The sequence below is a fragment of the Limanda limanda genome, chromosome 19, assembly GCF_963576545.1.
Source record: "Limanda limanda chromosome 19, fLimLim1.1, whole genome shotgun sequence".
Lineage (NCBI taxonomy): Eukaryota > Metazoa > Chordata > Actinopteri > Pleuronectiformes > Pleuronectidae > Limanda > Limanda limanda.
The window spans coordinates 10190271-10209484 of record NC_083654.1 but is presented as its reverse complement, the minus strand read 5'-3'; the positions used below and the strand labels follow the sequence as shown (position 1 = coordinate 10209484).

At 42.6% G+C, this 19214-nt stretch overlaps 1 protein-coding gene across 1 annotated transcript in view; it reads right to left on the bottom strand.

The window, feature by feature from the left end:
* The window catches only part of LOC133026443 (electrogenic aspartate/glutamate antiporter SLC25A13, mitochondrial), a 63982-nt gene that overhangs the window by 19341 nt on the left and 25427 nt on the right, over window positions 1-19214 (bottom strand). The window contains 9 exon segments of the mRNA XM_061093336.1: window positions 41-66; window positions 1082-1131; window positions 3619-3703; window positions 5158-5251; window positions 8842-8980; window positions 10910-10984; window positions 10986-11043; window positions 16203-16293; window positions 16296-16346. Coding sequence (XP_060949319.1) covers window positions 41-66; window positions 1082-1131; window positions 3619-3703; window positions 5158-5251; window positions 8842-8980; window positions 10910-10984; window positions 10986-11043; window positions 16203-16293; window positions 16296-16346 — 669 coding nt within the window.

Genomic DNA, 19214 nt, shown 5'->3' with positions numbered 1-19214 from the left:
GGTTAAGTGCAGCTACAGAAGTGAATGAAAACTAAATGACTGAGGGTGATGGGGACATTAAGCTTCCTGGTGGCACAAGTGGCATATGTGACTCAACACAATTGTTTTATAATTGTTCATCTTTTCAAAAGCTCAGAGGCAATTCATGAATAATCCAGGCCTATTCAGAGAGCCATTGTCAAGCTTATTGTAAAACTGCAACAGGAGAAAAACACTTGCTTGACATCAGAACCCTAACTCTAACCCTAACGCCTTAACATTAATGACTTTGGAGGATAAAAACATGTATAATGAAAGAAAGGGAGCAAAACAGGTAGATATATAAAACGATTTGGAGTAGGGGAATTCTCACACATGCACACAAAATGTTAAACTGCTGGCATTACCAGATACCACTCGAGATAAGTCTTTTTGTAGTTTGGGTGAACTGACCCTTGAAGAGGAAGAAGCGGTAGAGGAGGAGGAAGGGGAAGTCTGTGAGGACAATGTTAAGAATGATGTTTTGAGTTGCGGTGATTTCGGCCTGTGAGACGGACGCAAACAAAAAGAGCCGACCCTGGGCGACAGAGTTAATTAGAGAGAGGCCGAGAGAAGAAGAGATGGCGGCCCTGTACCTCCTTATTAAGCTGTCTCTCTTGGGATAGAAGGAGGAGGAGAAGGGAGGAATGAAGGAAGGGAGGAGTAGAAGAAAAACAGCGGGGAGTCTGGAGCCAAACACAAGAACTGGGCACCACCCTTCACCCCCCCCTCCCACCTTCACCTTCCTCCTTGTGATCACTCACACAGGTACAAAAGAATCAACAAAAGAAGGTTTTCCCATGGCACGCAGAGAGGTGGGACAGGACGGAGCGAGATGGAGGGAGAGGGAGCACTTCTCTTTAAGCAGGGGAGCGACCGTTGTTCATGTAAGCAAGGGAAGTGGCAATAGAGGAGCCATTGTCCTCTCTCTTACCCTTTTCTTATGAGGACAGCAGAGTGCGGGGGTAGGCAGGTAGGAAGGTAGCAGGTAGGTGGAGAGATGGATGGATGGATGGACGGTGGGTTGAAGGTATGCGGGAGACACAAGGGGTATGACTCTTACGACTCTGCCACCTGGACCAGGGCAGGACGGGAGCCATCGCTGCCCAACTGCTGCTCACAGCCGAAGAGACACACAGTCAAAATGAGACACATGCCAGCAGACAGGACTGTGGTCTATTTCTCTATAACATTCCACGTATACTTCAAAACCATTCCTCATAAAACAGCGAATGCCACACAGCCAATTCCACCATCCTGCAAGATAAATTACAGGTTAGGAGATCAACGTGCCGCATCATGTTAAACCCAAAACCCAAATTCCCAGAACACTGAAAGATCTTTGTTTTTAAGTCAACAAATCCAGTATTTAAATATGATATACAATATGAAAGATAGTATTAAGATAAAATCCAGACAGTTAATTGATTGATTTTTTAAATCATTCAATGTTGAGACTGTGAAATGTCAAAAATGTATTATTATTGTCAGTTCAGTGCTATAGAAACAGAAACTCAGTGAATCTTGTCTTTTAACAATCTGCAACCAAGCATTTATTAAAATTATTAACAAATAATGAATTGTCAAAATTCTAAATAGAGTTGTTTTTTTATAGATTTGTCGACAATTCCATTAAGTGCTCGGTTAACTCACTGTTGATAACAATGTAAAGTCCAGCAAAGTGACCAGGTGATGATTCAGGGTTAGAAATACAAACAATTCCATAGTGTTGGAATAAAACATGAAGAACAATGAACCATGAGATAATATCTGCTGAAGCAGCCTGATCAACTTTTTGTGTAACTTCTTTGCTCTTTTAAAAGTATAATAAACTATTTTTATACATTTTTATCCAAAAGTTAATTTCTAAATCACAAAATAACATAAAATTGATTAATTGTACTGTATACAATTAACGTTACATTACAGGTTAACACACTTCCCCATTACATTTAATTTGGAATTACTACTCCATCTATTCCTTGTTAATACATTGCCCATGTCCACCTGAAGCCTGGGACACATAGAGATATGTCTGTATTATCTTCTGACATAATTTTATTTTGCTGCTTAACTTTTTATTGCTCCCCTGGGTTGACATAAATCTGTGTAACTGCATCTGGACTATATTAGCCTGAAATACCATTTGTCAAATACAATTAGAATCAGAGTAATCTGAGAGCAGAGGATTGCTCATAACCAGCATTAGTCACACGCACCCTCCTCCACCTGAAGTACCTGTTGCCTTGTCTGGCCTGACCAGCCCTGGCCTGTCCACCCTGGGGAGAGAGGGGGCGGTGGAGTGTAGTATGTGTGTGTGAGTGGGATGGAAGTCTCTAGAACAAGTCCACCTGTCAGCGAACCATACACCCCCAACCCCATCCCTTCAATTCATCCTCAGATCTTGCTTCCTGCCCAAACGTCCTCTCTACACAAGCTCCTCCACTTCTCCCATCCTGCTCCGCTCTGTCTGCCTGAGGACTGATGAAACTTGGCAATGCTAACCGTCAGGATGTTTGAGGGGAGAGAGAGGGAACGAGTTAGCAGGATATAAAGAGAGAAAAGGCGAAACCGGCAAACATGTAGAGAGAGGAGCGAGGGAGAGAGAGCGAGAGGGAGATGTAGATCAAAAAGGAAATGGAGAGAACAAGCGAAAGATGAGGAGAAGAGAGCTCCAGCACGCTGACGGCCAGCCCCTCAGGCCAAACCACAAGGGCCTAAAGTGGCTCATTGTGGTAGGACTGGCGTCTGTGTAGTGCTGGGCCCCTTTGCTTGCTCCCCTTTGGCCCCAGCCTGATCCAGCATGGCCTGGCTAAGCCTTCTCTGTAGCGCTGGAACCCACTAGGCAACCCAGCTCTGACCAAACAGCCTGAGAAAGAAAACAGTCCTCTGCTCATCTGTCTGGCTCTCCCTACATCCTTCTTCCTCTCCTTGGTTACAAATTACTCTTGTTAGCTGCTCTGAAATCATTTCACGTCTATTATTTGCAACTTGAAGCATGTTGGACTTCCAGTGGGTATCAAGGATGGCGTTGCTGGTCTACATTTTCATGGATTTGTGAATTTTGGGTGAATGTTTTTTTATAAGACTGAAACCACATGTGGGATTAGGTCCCAAAGGGTTCAAGGCTGTGATACTTGGATGCAACTCGGTCTGAACCTTGGTATGAACTTTTGAAAATGCGCAGGGCTGATGAGAACTGGTTGACCGGCTACTTTGAGGGAAACTTTCCATTTTATACCTGATAAAATTTGTTTTTCTGTATCTTTGGGCCTCAACAATACACATACGAGGAGGTGTAGAGACAATAAGATGAAAAGTTCCAAAGATATGCAAGCCACAAACAGCCAGACAGAGATTTGTGGAATAGATTGACTCCAAAACTATTTCTCAGTGAATTATTGCAAAGATCGCAAATTCAACTGATTTTTTGATTTTGGAGGATCAATAACCTGTGAAGGTAATATCACTTTCTTCCATTACTAATCTTAGTGATGTGCCCGGTAATATTTAGACCTAGAGAACGTATGGGGATGGAAAAGAGCTGCCAAGGTGGAAGAGGAAACCAGGCACATCAACAAGTCTTCATATTCCCTATACCTGTCTCTGGACCTCTGCCAAGTTGTAGGGCAGGGCGCCTTCCTCCAGCGGAGCGATCTTCTCAACGTCCACTAAACCAACATGTCTGGTGGGGTGAGAGAGAGAGAGAATGAGGACCGAGAGAGAGGTTTCATGTAGCTTTCCAGTGTTGTAAAAACTCTCAGAGGATTATAATATTTCATCCATGCATCACCAAGTTCATGACCTTTGCGAGAACAATCTGTCAGTGTGAAGTTTCTCAAACTTTAGAGGTACTTGCTGACATCGTTCCAAGTGAAAATATTGTGGCATTCAATAATTCAGATCTGTGCCTGGCATGGTCGATATATAGGAACTGAAAACTCCCACTCCTTTATCCCTTCATCCAAGTATAACAAAGACATTCAACCCTTGGATAGAAAACTGTTGCCTTATTGCCTCTTTCCATTGCATCTCTACGACGGTCCCAGTTTTCCCAGGCTGAGGGAACGGGGAACGCCAAATCCCCTTTCCCCTCCACCCCTCTCCTCTGAATATTGGGGCTATTATCTCTCGCATCTCCAATCAAGGGGAGTGGAGAGGGCTATTAAAGTATCCCGTTGCCCAGAAATAATAATCAGGTGGTGTCTCAGGCCGGGGTTAGAAATTATGAGCGCGCTGGTCGGGCCGCGAGGCAGACGCAGCGGAAGTGGGGGAATGTGAGACATATACAGTTGTTTTGTGCCATGGATTATAGGGGCTAGAATTGCCCCTTTTTAAATGTAAATTGGAGATTGGATTGGGGTTGGACTGAAAGAGGATTCTCTGGCCCTGATGTCATGATCTGGTTCTATTGATGCATTGCAGAGAAGTTTGAAAACCAAGACAACTCTCTGAGGTACAGACCCTCGGGGTAAAGGTGCATGTTAGGGGGGCAACCGTTGGTGAGACTTACTCACTGACTAGCTGACACTAAAAAACTAAAATGAGTAAAGTATGAAATCTTTAGATGCTATCCCTCCATTACTGCCAAACTCAGTTATATTTTTCTGAACTTAAGTATATGTCTCAATTTAACAGACATTAAATGTCTCGGATAAACATGACTAATGATTATTTCCTCAGAGATCATATTATCCAACCCAACACTAGATTAAACATAGAAAAGCAGGTTACATCCAATATACTGTCAAATCAAAATTGATCAAGTTGATTCAAAACCAACTTGATTTCAGGTTTGCCTTTTTTTTTTTTTTTTAGAGATGTTTTTGGTCATTTGTGTATGATTGTGGATATGTGGTATTGATGGAAAGCAGATAAGAAATCAAGTGTGTGTGTGTGTGTGTGTGTGTGTGTGTGTGTGTGTGTGCGTTCGTGTGTGTGTGTATGTGTGTGTGTGTGTGTGTGTGTGTGTGTGTGTGTGTGTGCGTTTGTGTGTGTGTGTGTGTGCGTTTGTGTGTGTGTGTGTGTGTGTGTGTGTGTGTGTGTGTGTGTGTGTGTGTGTGTGTGTGTGTGTGTGTGTGTGTGTGTGTGTGTGTGTGTGTGTGTGTGTGTGTGTGTGTGTGTGTGTGTCAGTCTTACCCACGGGGCTCTGCCAGGTCTGCCAGCTGGAAGAGGATTTCAACCTCCATAGGTGTCACCTGGCCAAACCTCTGAGCTGCCACAATGAACTCTTCTAAATATAAAGCATTTACATGTGTTACATATATGCAAAATCAATTACAAACCAGTGCCACACAGTGAAAACATCCTATATCCCTATCTTCCTGTCAGTGTTACAGTGGCAGGAAACTAAGCAGATGTATCAGTAGAGACATTTGAATCCTCTGCACATCCTCATCAACCCGGAGGATCTGGAGGTTTTCCCAGGCGAGATCTGGCCTTGGTCAAATATACATTAATTCTTCCAGAACTCTTTTTTAATGAAAAGGAGCTGGGATCCAAAACACCAGATGCAAACATTCTTGTCTTGATGGCGAGCAACTCCTCAGCTGCCATATTTAATGCCATGAGGTATAAGGAAAACGCGTGCATCCAAACTTGATTTACAATAGCTGCTGGACAGAAGTGACGAAAACCAGAAGACGAGATATATCTGCACACCAGTTGATGCCGCAAACTACTTTTTAATTTGACCTCCAAGGCAGATATCGTTAGGGAGAATCAACGGTCGTGTGAACATTTCTTTTTCATTTCTTGCCATATTTCATGGCAGCAGTGAACAGTGGGTCCACTGCTCCTCCTGAATTTAAAGAGATAGTTCACCGAAAATAAAATTCACTCATTATCTCCTCACGACAATGCCGATGGAGGGGTTGGTGAAGTGTTTGAGTCCAAAAATCTTTTACGGGGAACTATCCCTTTAAGGCCGAGTGGTTAGATAGTTCAATAATGACCCCTAGATTCCTTGGTTGTACTGAATGTTGCATCATGTTGCTCCTTTTAGTCGACTGTGATATATAAACCATTAACAGCAGCTGTTTTAAGTGTTGAAGCTTTAATGTGGAAGTTTTTTCTCAGGTTCTGTCACTCAACCATACTTCCCTCTGTAACCTGGTTGTGACTTACAAGTGAGAATTGTCAAAGCATGTTCAATTCAAGAAAATTTACAGAAAACTCAGTTATGGATTACATGAGGTCTTTGGGGCAGCTTTAGAATGCAGTAACCTAAAACCTGCTCTATTGTTGGTGGAATAAAGAACAGGTTGACTGTAGGCTGGCTTACAGTGCAGGAGTCAGCATTGTTTGACCTGCTTTATTCAAAGAGCAGCAGGCTGGAGTTGTGACAGTCGCCCTACACTGGAGCCATTCACCCCGCCGAGGCTCAGCTTACCCCTGAGGCATGCTCTCTGTCTCCTTCCCGCTCTCACACACTCTCACACACACATATCCATGGGTACATGCAGGTAATGCTCAGAAGCATCTCAGAGAGCATAGTCACACAAGAATACACACACTCGCAGACACACACACATACTTACACACTCAGACATAGACAGAGGGTTCTGTCTGGGGAAATCACAGATCACAATGCTGATAACCTGTCTATCTCTAGCCTGTAGTCACCACACATACACACACACACACACACACACACACACACACACACACACATACACACACACACACACACACACACACACACACACACACACACACACACACACTTTATTCTACTACAGAAAATATAGTAATTAAATAACTGAAACAAGCATTGGGTTTCAACTCTAACCCTAAAGTCTGATATGACATGGCTGGTAGCATGCAGTATAGCTTGTCTATGTTTGGTCCAGGCAGCTTCATGCAGGTGCAAACTGTGCACCAATGAACAAACTCCATTCTCACCACGTTGTCAGATACCGTGTTCTCGGCACATAAATCCACTAAAAACAAAACTGAGTACAGCCAAGGCTGATCGGAACATTATAGTCCTTGCCGGTTCTTGACCAAAAACCAAAGTACAGGACCCTGGACAGCTAGAAACTTAGGAACTTATGTTGGCACGAGATGAACGGTCATATGCTCACCAAAGTGATTCAAATGCATCGTTGGGGTGCCCACTTTACCAGGTGAGCTAGCTTGAGCCGTCCTGCAGCAGCTGCAGGTTCGGTTTCAACACGGCCCTTTGTGGCATGTCCTCCCCACTCTTTCTCCACACTAATGCTGTCCCATCAATAGAGGCTAAAATGCCCAAAAAGAAATCTTAGAATTTTTTTTTGACGACTGACTGGCACTGCCATCCCTGAAGCTATATACTACTAGCAAAGGTAAAACTTACAGATGCAAAAAACAACCTGAGATTGTAAAACTGTCAAAGAACCCTACAAGCAAAAACATGATTAATTACATCTACATTTAAAGATAAACAGAAGTGAATCTGTCTCACTTATCATGGGTTCTGTCTCCAACTACAAATGCTCCAACTGATTTTAACCTGTTACAAAGATGTGCCTTTTGGTCACTGCTCACTCAATGAAGAGTGTGTACTGTAAATGCCTCCAGTACATGCATGCACACAAACACTTACACACTTGTGCACAAACTTCTGGAGTAGGCGTTGAGCACTGTAACGGCATCCCCAAGGCAAAACAGTGGCCTTGTTGCACACATGGAATCCATCAGGATTATTACGCATGTGTGCATGCTTGGCTGTGTTAATGTATTTGGATGCTTGACTGTATGTGAGAAATGCTGGGGAAGCGTGTGATACAAAATACGCATACAATTGTTACATACAGGCGTGTGACAGAGTGTATTTGTGGGCCATTAGTAGTGCAGGGAGCCGAGTCCCAGAGGAGACCTTAATGACTTGGTCAGTGGAGGGTGAATGGGTGGTGGCTGCGGAGGTCTGGCTGGCTACGGGCCACCACTGGTCGAGCCAAGCCCAGCCTTGGTGTGGCCATGGTGGGAACAGCCCGGCAGCGCATGGGCTCTTGGTCTGGGTCAGTTATGGTCCACACCCCTGATAAGGCTTCAGATAGCATCATAAGGCTCCACTAGTGGCCCTAGGCTAAGGGGAGAGAGGTCAGAAGGGTTTCTTAAAGACGACCAACTCAGCAGAAAGAGACGATGATGGAGAGAGCCAACTGGGACCATTCCTTAGTACTGAGGAGAGGAATGAGAGTGTGGCAAGCAAGTGAGCAAGATAAGGATTTAAAGAAACTAACGATGGGAGAAAGAGAAACACTTTAAATCCATCATTGCATAACAAAATAAAACATTTCCCCTGCAATAATTCAGATGATAAGGTACTGAAGCTTCACTTGATCTACAGGATGTTAAAACGGCCTCAAAAGTGAGCACATCGCTCTGACCAATCAGATGTTCCTTAGTTTTTTGAAGAATCACTATCAACCAAAGACAACCAAAGACATACAACGTGTTCCGCAGATCAGTGCCAGGATGTCTAAAAGACAAGACAGGCACCATCAGGGATTGTGGGAATGCAGTACGTGTGCTGGGTTGGATCCAGCCTGCCCATTTAAATGCCAGCGGGAAGGAAGAAAACCACACAAAAACAAAGTTTCCACCCTCATTTCAGCACACACACAAACACAAACACACATGTAAATACATTATCTGGAAAATACTTTCAGTGTTGCTCGGAGTCCAGTATGAGTGAACACGTTAAAATTGTATGCTCATATCTGTTTTATTACGGTTGTCCTGTATTCTGTGCATCCTCTTGCACTGCACACATGTAGAAAACATCACCGCATGTGTGTACATTCTTAAATACTCGTACGTGAGTTTTTCGAAATTTACCTTTGGTGACTTCAACATCTCTGCGGTGGCCAGCCAGGGTGCTGTAGATCTTCCTGACAAGCTCCATGTTGTTGAGCAGCGAGTTGAAGCCAGTGAAGTAGGAGAAGCTGACGTGATGAGATGTGCTGCCTCCTGCAACCTGGATAAGGAAGAAGAGGAGCAGTTTAACAGGCAACTGGGTAGCATATATATATATATATATATATATATATCCATAAACACAGTTGTGGTGCAAGTAGAATAAATGATTGAGGGATGTACTGTATCTAGATTGTAATGGAGGAACAAAAAAAAAGTCAACATTGACACCAGCAAACCACCAGTAAACCTGCTTCCACCGCTGCTTTTTCCATCACAAGTTGCATCGTCTCAGGGAGTTTAATTAACTGTCTTTATGAGGTGAAGGAAGTGGTAAAAGAACAGAAAATAGACAAAAGGTAACAGATTAAAAATAGACGCTGGGCTCTCGAGGACATTCCAGCCTGCCCACAGACTCTTTTATGAGAACCAGGATCCCATCTTTATCAGGCCAGGTTCCTAAACCCTGAGCGAGGCAACTCTAACCACTGCTTGTATAGTTATGTGTGTGTTCGACTATGTTCCCTGAATGTTGGGAAGTTAAGGCCAGAGTATCAGATGAGCCTTGGGGGCTTTGCTGTTGATTTCAATTGGAAATGTTGAGCTTCCTTTCACTAGATGGCACTGTTTGCTTTACAGACACCCGCAGGAGGGTTGCCTTGGTTTTTCCTGTGATTGCAACATGGGAGGGAAGCTCTGTCTTGGGTGAAATTGCCCTAACAGAGAGATACTTCTGTATGGGTTCATATCTATGAGACTATAGACATGGATCTTCCTACAAAATCCAACAAAGTCTTTCATAGACGGGGAGAGGCGAAGAATATTTTGGGGGAAAGAGTGTGGCGCTGATTATTTGGTTGTTTGTTTGGTGAGTGAATTAAAGGTTAACATTTCACTGTTTGTGTTGCTGCCATGAAACCGCCTTTCATGTATCTGCAGTGATTTTTGTGTGATATGTGTGTGTGTATGCACGTGTGTGTGAGAGAGTTTACTAACTGCACACCAAGATGTCTGGTCGGTGAGGTAAACACAGTGGAGAAAATGACAGAGTCTACAAGGTGTTTATGAAATGGGGCAAGACATGGAACACGCAACGCAGACACACACACACACACACACGTGCAGCGAAAAAAACACTAACACACACAAAGGGAAGACAAGACACAAAAAAAGACAAACATCTCAGAGTTCAAAACAAATAGAGTACACATGCACAGCCGCTCACGCACAAACACACAGGCCAAGATGATGGACTGTAAAGCTCCAGTCTCCATCTATCTCTGTCTCTATCTCCCCATTCAGCCGGCCTGCTTGGCTTTGACAGTGCCAGAGAGGTTAGACTTAATGACATGTTGGGAGAGAGACAGAGACATGGGGGAGGGAGGGAGAGAGAGAAGGGAAAAAATGAAAGGAAGAGAGAAGAGAGAGAGAGGGCGGATGAGAGGCGACAGAAAAAAGGTAAAAGAGGCAGCGGACGACATGAGAGAAAGACAGCTGGAGGGAAAGCCACGGTGTTTGGTTGTGGGAGTGTGAAAGAAAGAAGCGAATGTAGGGAAGAGAAAAGAAAATAAAGGAAGGAGGGAGAAGGAGGAAAACAGTCCAGCCTCTTTGCAGTCATGTCAGGCTTGATATCTGAATTTAACAAGGAAATCGTTCGCAAATATAGATGCATGCAAAGGTGCTCTTTATGAAATATTGTTTAATTTGGGCATTATGTCAGATTTATTCGGTCAAAGATTTTGTAGATAATTCACTGCATCACAATATCGTCCAGAGAGTTAAGAATACCTCCACCTGTATCATGGCTCAGAATATAGTTAATATGTTAAATTAAATGATTAGAGCAATAAAGTGTCCTAAAAAAAGTGCAATTTGCATGAGCATATAATGATAAGACATCACACCTATGACCACAATTTCAAACCACTCTGACTTTTGGGCTCAGTGAAACAATTAGATATGAGAGACACCACAGAGCAGAAAAACCCACCGCCACGAGGCATTCCTCCACGAAGGGCGTGAGCATGTGTGGCCGGACGGTGACCATGATGTCGCTGAAGTCAAGGGGCTGAGATGGAGCCGCTGTGGACTTGGTCCCGCTGGAGAAAAGCCTGTCGGCATCTCCTGTGAGGAGGGAGAGGAGAGAAGAAAGGAGGGCGAGTGGAGGTGTTAGATCATACTGTTAAAATGAATATTATTGCACACACATGTGGGTAATACACCTCTTTATGTTGCCTTCATAAATTAAAATCCACATAAGCTCACACGCATAAACACATATGTTTAAAAACACATGCATTTACTTTGATGGGCCCCCTGGTACCGTCCCCCCCCCCCCTCTTGTTCAGTTACGTGGAGCCAGAGTTTGGCTTCAGCCTTGTCTTCTCGCCCCTACAGTGGTTTGCCTACTGTGAGGCGTCACTTGGGCTTTTCACACCATCCCAAAATCCCTATTAAGCCCATTTGGGGGAGAAACACACACACACACACACACACAGACGTGCACGCACAGGAAAAAAGACGGCTAATCACCCAACTGCTCACTTTGTCGCTCTTCTTGCGCACGCGTACACACAAAGGTCCGCGGGGACAGCAGCAGGCTGTGGTGGGGACGGATCCCACAAGGCCTTTGAAATTAGCAGCCATTATCGGTACCTGCAACCACAAGTCTACAGAGAGAGGCGGTAAACAAACCGCTGCCACCGAGGCTCTCTCTCTCTGTGTCTTACAGCGAGACACTCTGTCACAGCAAAAGAATAATAATCCACAAAGAGTCATTGAGAAACACGGCCGTGAGCATCAAGGACAACGAGCGCTGACCGGTTGATTCGGCTGTTGACTCACCTGAAGTGAATTATGGCCTTTAGGTCAAGAAAGCAACACGGCAAATAAAAAATCACCAGGGTATTGTGTTTCTGTGTACAACGCTTGTGACAAAGGGCAACACAATACAAAAGGCCCGGATGACTCACTCCTCAGAACATTTGAGTTGTATACATGTTAAATCAATGTAACAAGGGGGCTTCTGTCGTTATTCTCTATTGTCATTTCCAACATACACAAAGAGCTGAAATGATTAGTTAATTGACAGGAAATTGATCTGCAACAGTTTTCATATTCAATTGATCTTTTTAACCATTTTTTTCAGTCGAAAAAAAATTCATTAAATTGGATTTCTAGGTTTTCTTTTATTCTCATATTTTTATATTTTATATCAATATACTTAACGGAATATCTTTGGGTTTCGCACTGTTGATTGAAGTCAATCTGAATATGTCAACTTGTCTGATGAGGAATTTTTACAGACATTTACACATTCTTTCTCATTTTAAAGACTAAATTATGAATTGCTTAATTGATACATTATTAGTAGATTTATTATTAATGGTGTATATGCATTAATATAAAAATATTTCAGTAAAAACAGCAACATCCTTCTAAATTAAGCCGATTTATTATACACATAACCATAAATATCCTAAATAAATCCAACAGGAACACATTGAAAACTGATGAATCATGTCAGGGGAACTTTTTTAAATATCATGTATTAGTATCGGCTGGTAAGGATTTGTACAATGAGTTTTCAGTTCAAAATAAATTATCATTACTTTATCAGAAGGACTGGACATTATTTTTACAAGCTGCATGTGTGGGACAAAAACCACAGTTTAATCTTGAACATGCATTTCATTATTCAAATGATTGATTCAGATGTTATTGTCATAAATGCAACTCAAAAAAGAGGTATTACTTCAACACAAAACCCTGTGAGACTATGACTTATTGTTGTGCTGAATTCCACTGACAGCATAACTGATCGAACTCTAAATTCATGGCGCCCAGGAGAGACGACTGGGGAAGAGTGACATTCACACAAAGCTGAATGGAGACCGGAGGGGAGTAAGAATAGACATTGCAACAAAAGAGCCAGATTTGCGAAAACAGCAAATGTAGCAGTCATGTGTCAGTATCACCTATGAGCACAGCGGGGGGGGGGGGGGGGGCTCCAGGGAGTGCATGAGCGAGTGGAAGGCAAGGAAACGAAGAGGGACTGACACACGTAAACACTTCCAAAGTAAATAAGGTGAGATATTTTGGTGTCAGCATCCTGAGTGTCGTGACTCAGTCCTCCGGTCGGTTGTGAGTAGGTCAAAGCACTTTGGCAAGAAAGAAAGTGGAAAGAGGGGAAAAGGAGGAGGAGGAGGAGGAGGAGGAGAGCTGAATATGTAAAGTCAAAACAAAAAGAAAAGCAAGGTGAAGATACTATTTGAGGTTGCCTGTGTGCAGTGTGCAAAAACCAGGGTAAACATTCATCCGTGTGTTTGCGTCCACCGGTAAATGAACAAAAATGAAAAAATTAGATCCCATTTTTTTTGGGACAAGTCAAAAGTCTGAAAAGCCACTCGGCAACCACACAGATCAACAAAACAACTGTGGTCCGGGGGATGGAGCAGTTTATAGTCTCAGGCTCCTAAAACTTTAACTTGTTGCAACTGTATGAGTGGTTCAGGGGTAAGGCTTTTATTTGGGAGGAGAGTGAGGCGGGAGACTTGAAGCTGGGGGCTTAGGACAGCCAACGAGAGACCGCCGAGGCATTCGCTTTAATTGTCCTCGGACGAGAATAAAAACGCATGACAGGCCATCTCTGTTTGTTTTCAATGGCTGCGATCCTCTTCCCCTTTCTCTTCAAGAGTCGAACAACAGATTCGAGCGGAGCAGGATGGTCGCTCTCTTTTCCAATCTCTGCTTCTCATCAGCAGGGGGGCTAAAGTTATTATAAGGAGAAGCTTAAGCACAACTGCCCATTTACATGTGTGCCACTGAGCCCTCGACCCAGTGACGGTAAGGGCTGCCCACTGATTCTTGGGGGAGTCCAACATATAATTGGGACTTTTAAAATCACAGCAATGCCAACAATTTGCTTCTTTTTTTTTTTTTTTTTTTTGAGTACTTAGGAAAGAAGTGGGACATGTGGTGTCCCCTCCATGTAATTCAAGCCCCTTACTTGCCAGCCTTTATAATATTGGCTTAAGTGTGCCACTGTGTGCCACTTCTCTGGACATCGGTAAAACCACTGCCAGAGACAACACCACGCTGACAATGCGGAGCCGAGCCTTGGCCGGCTTCCACGCACGAGACGAGAAAAATGCATGTAATTGGTGAGAATCTCTGGCTTCCATCAAGGCAGTAATTGGCCAGAGAGAGCCCTTGTGAGAAATATGCGGTGCAAACGTTTTCCCCGATAATCCCATCTTGTGAGCATCTGGCAGCGGCGTGGTTACAATGGTAGAAAAAAAACACAATAAACACATGCATGTACGGAAGGAAGAGGAGGATATAACGGATGGGAACATTCCTGGGGGGGAAAGAAGTCGGGTGATAGGAAATTACAAAAATAAGTGAGAAATATTCAGAAATTTGATGTGCGGGTTGGTTTGAACCACTTTCTGAGAACTTCTATAGCTGCACAGTGTAGTTTTCTTTAAGGCTGACATTTAGAAATGCTTAACAAGGGTATCATAACATCATTGTGTAGTAGTGCAGGCATAAGGTATGTGGTAATTGCACAGGTTTAAACTCTGCTTCAGGAAATGTTTCTGTGACTATCCTAATTGCCTTGTCATCAATCACTTTACTCACTGATAACAAGCTATAGGAGTGAACTGCCAATACCTGGATTTTACTTAATTGCAGCCAGACATTAATGTGACTTAATTTATTAGAGCCCACAACATCATTAAACCTATCCTGTGTGATATTTTACAATGTAAAAGTAAAGATATAAAGGTAGTAAAAGATAGAGTGCAAAAAACAAACTCTCTGTGGAACATCGCCTACCTACAAAGAGAGGCGTCACGTCAGAAATGTATAATAACTTCTGCCATTTATTAAGGCATGAATCAAAAAGCTATGAAAAATGATCAAATGCAGAAAGCGTAAGCAGGAAATGTGCATTTCATAGTTGAGCAATGAGAGCGGCTGGCTGCTGGCCTGCCGCTGTGAAGAGCTGGAAACCACGGAGTGACTGACTGAGAGAGAACTGGGCACGCTGTCAATGCAAAGTACAGCATCTACTGGCCACAACGCCACACAATTACACTCGTGCACGCGCAAACACACACACACACACACACACACACACACACACACACACACACACACACACACACAAAGGATAAAAAGAAGAACGTATAAACACTGACACAAACACAGTTGCATAAGGCTTTTATGCCGCTGCTCACACATCCGGAAAAGAGTAGATATGTAAGACACAGTCATATATAGATCCACACATATTTATAGGCACACACACAGGGACACACATACATATAAACAATATCCCAATATCCATGCGCTGCTGCCCACTGTGTGTAAGCCATCTGGTCTAAGTTAAGTGTAATATAAAAAGCTCATTCAAATACATGGTGAGTGTGGATGCAAACTTGGCACAGCTCTGGCTCTCTCACCCACCCACCCCCCCTCCACCACCTCTCCCTGGCTTGGGCATGATTTAAGTCTAGACATCATATTGGAAAATAGCTCACACGCCACAAACACACAAAGAATATTCCAGCGATACTATTTATGGAGGTAGGGACTTTTTGTCTCTGTACCTGCTGGAGAATAGGTGGAGCAGGGTTATGATTAGGTGTACGTCAGCTAATGAAAGACAAATGCAGAACATTTCCAAAATATATATAACCTCAGTGTTTCATTAATGAGTAATGGGGACAATATGGAGGGCTGCGTTGGAGCCAGTTAAATATGTGAGGATAAAGCAATGTTTACTGGCACATAAACTGGTTGGTTCAGATTTATTAACTGTCCCCGATTGTCAGTCAGACAGATCCAACAGAAACAGGCCAAAGAATGAAACGCAGAAGGTTAAAGAGGAAACACAAGAATGGGATTTCATGTCCGCAGAGTTGGAAAATAATAACACGAGAGAATCAGGTGGGCGGAATAGATATAAAAATCTAAATGTCAGTCGATATCGATAATCATCATGATAAATGTCACATTATTTCTTTTCAGTTTAAAAGGACATTTTGGTCCTGAGTGAAGGTTTTGGTTTTAAACTCTTCTTTATGAGCAGAGAATGACAAACATTTGATAAACAGTAAAACACTTTACAAATCTGAGGTGGAATCTTTATATGTAAAGCTCCTCTATGTGCTTTCACAATACATTAGTAATACATTCATATAAACTGGACTTGATGAAAATCACACTGTGATAATTACTGATATTGTTTTATCGCCCCAGCTCTACAGGTAAACAGCACAAAACCTACCAGGAGGAACTGGGTGAACTCCCCGTAGCCGAGCTGCTTGTCCCTCTGCGTTCCAAAGTGTAGCTCTATGAACTCTGGAATGGGATGTGCTGGTGGATGCTGGTCTGGCTGAAGACCTGCTTCCTATCCTCTGCAGGGGAGATTTAAAAAAAAAAGAGAGACAAACATCTGCTTAAATAAATGATAACAGGAGCAACAGCTATGAGGCAGCATTTCAAAAGAACTGCACTGCACAAAAAGAAGTCAGATCTTCTATACAGATAATGTAGCAACAAAACTGTCATATTATTGCTAAATGTACAGTACTATTATTAGCCAAATGTACTTAAAAGTACATTTATGCAATGTATAAACATGTGATTGTTATTTTGTTACATTACATAATGGCGTTATTACTTATACATTAATGCTGAAGTAGGGGCCACTGATTTAATTTGACTGGCTGGAGCTAATTTTAACATTTTATATTGTTTCTCATATTGTATCATCCTATAATTATGGTGGAAGGATGCGTCAGGGATGAACCCATTACATTTTAGTGTGGATCCAGATTTTTTTTTCTTTCTTTCACATTGCGAGACAGGGTGTATTTTCAATATTTTCATTGATTTCTCAGAGGATAATTTATGGCTCTCGATGGAAAAAAAAAGATGTATGAGTGTGTGAATTTGACATTTGGAATTTCTATTAGCTAAGTAACTGTTGTAGTATTAACTGTGTCAAATGAACATAGTGGCTTTAAAGTAGAATATTCCCCTCTGAAATAGAGTATAAATATAAAGTATAACTGGAACCACTGAGGTATAAGCACATCATAAACAATACTTCAGTCAATGCACTTTCCACCAATGATTTCCTGTGTTAAAATACAGAAAATTCAACCAGTGACGCAATCATTTTGATTCAAATTCATTATGATTATTGAATAGTTTTGTTTAGGGTTTACCCAATAAATCCCACTTTTAAAGCAAATAACTTTACATTGACTATGCATAAAACTTTCACCACAATTAAAAAACTTCTCAACCTCAAATCTGCTGGTACAAAGTCCTGTGAGTCGGGTCTTAACAAATTGCATGTGTTTCCTATCTTGTGGTGAACATTAGCAATTATTTGATTTTGGTGTGTGTGTGGGGGGGGGGGGGGGGGGGGATGTGATTAATTCTGACAAATGTCAACATCAATCTCCAGAACACGATTCCACCCTGAGAGAAATTTGCTCGACTCTAAATCTTGAATGAAAGCGTCCTGAGTGACTCCTGGCCGAACTGGTTTGAGCCGAGCGCGGCTCTGCATTCAGGAGGAGAAGTGGTTCCTTCTCCCTCGTGTTCCTCTGCCCTGAACCCTCTAAGCCTCTGCAGCCAGTGGAGTGGAGAGACACTGAACATGAGTCCTAAATTACAGCCTTACTAAAGAAACAAAAACAAACCGATAGAGTGACCTGTTTCTTATTACCAAACAAGCCGCCGCTGAATGAGTGCAGAAAGGAAAAGGAGGAAAGAAACAACTTTTTTATCAAGACAGACAGGGGGGGAAGGAGGGAGAGAGAGAAAGGTGATATTTACCTCAGCTCAGAGTTACCTTCAGAAGAAAGACAGCTCGGCTATTGTTTTTTTTTACACTTTAATGAGGCAATAAATATACAGCCTTTAACTCTTTAAGGGAGAGGCCGGTCCACAGCCTGCCGTTTATATCATCAGCTTTTATAGACCTGTCAACACTCAGTCCTCTTTCAGTTTTTTCTTTCTCTTTCTCTTTTTTGTCTTTTCAGGCTGAGACACAACTGCATTTCATATGTCACGTAACGTTTTTATGAACTCAGCATTCCACCAAATTATGCATTTCGTTTTTTAAGTGCTAAAAACTCAGAGCGCTGAGCCGCCTGTGCTTAACTGAAATTACTCGGGTTATTATCAAATTAAAATGGCTTTACCGAAAAATTAAATAAAAAGAAATCAGAGCACAGACATTTATTGCATGGGAGAACAAACTGGTCTTTTAACGCAACCTACGCTGCAGCGATGTTTTTAATAGGTCGTAAAGAGGCGAGTTCTTTATGTTCTTTAATCTAATGAACGGCAAATAGAAATAGAGAGAAAAGGAGGAAAAAAAGGGCGAATTCTGTAATGTGTCACAATAAAGCAACTTTGACAAGTCTATAATCTCAGTCACAAGTTATTTGCTTTTCGCGAAACGGTATCCCGATGCAAGTGGCAGACACTGCAGTCAGTGTTTGTGCATGGCGTGCGTGATGTGTGTTATGTTTTGAATGCAATTTTCCACTTGTGTGTGAGTCTCATAGAGCACAGGCATCGGGATATTCATTAACCTTTGGGAGACGCAGAAAAACAGCGGACCTTTTAATTGCCACCAAGACAACGTCACTCTAATTGATCCTTTTAAATATGAAAATTTACATATGTGCATATATAATCAGCAATGATCTTGCGCCCTGTCGACAGCAACAATTAAAATGAAATTCACTTACTCTTCCCTGTTTGCGAGCGGGACGTGTGCGCTGCATTTCAAATCAGGCCTAATGTGCTGACGCCTCGCACACCTACAGAAGGCTGGCATTTGACTTGTTTAAATCAATTAGGCAAATGTGAAATAAGCAACGAGTACACATGTCTTTGCCTTTCACTCTAGAGCTTCCAGGCATCAGAGTAATGATGCCAATCATGTACACACACACACGCACACGCACACACAAACACAGGTAGAGCTACCCACCAACCTCCTCCACCTTCATCTCCACAAGCCCTCTCCAAATCCAAACCTGAACCTTACTTTCTTTACAGACAAGTTGAAGTATTTTTGTTTGTGGACGCGACCATGACAGAGACGACGAGCAGAGTTCAGACCCCCACACAAATAAAAGAGGACGTTGCATGCAAACTACTTCCAGTGGCACTTAAAAGAGGAACACTCTGTGCTCTGTTTGGACTGGATAGGCTAAAAAAAAGTCTCTGTTAAATGTCAAATACAAAGAAACAAA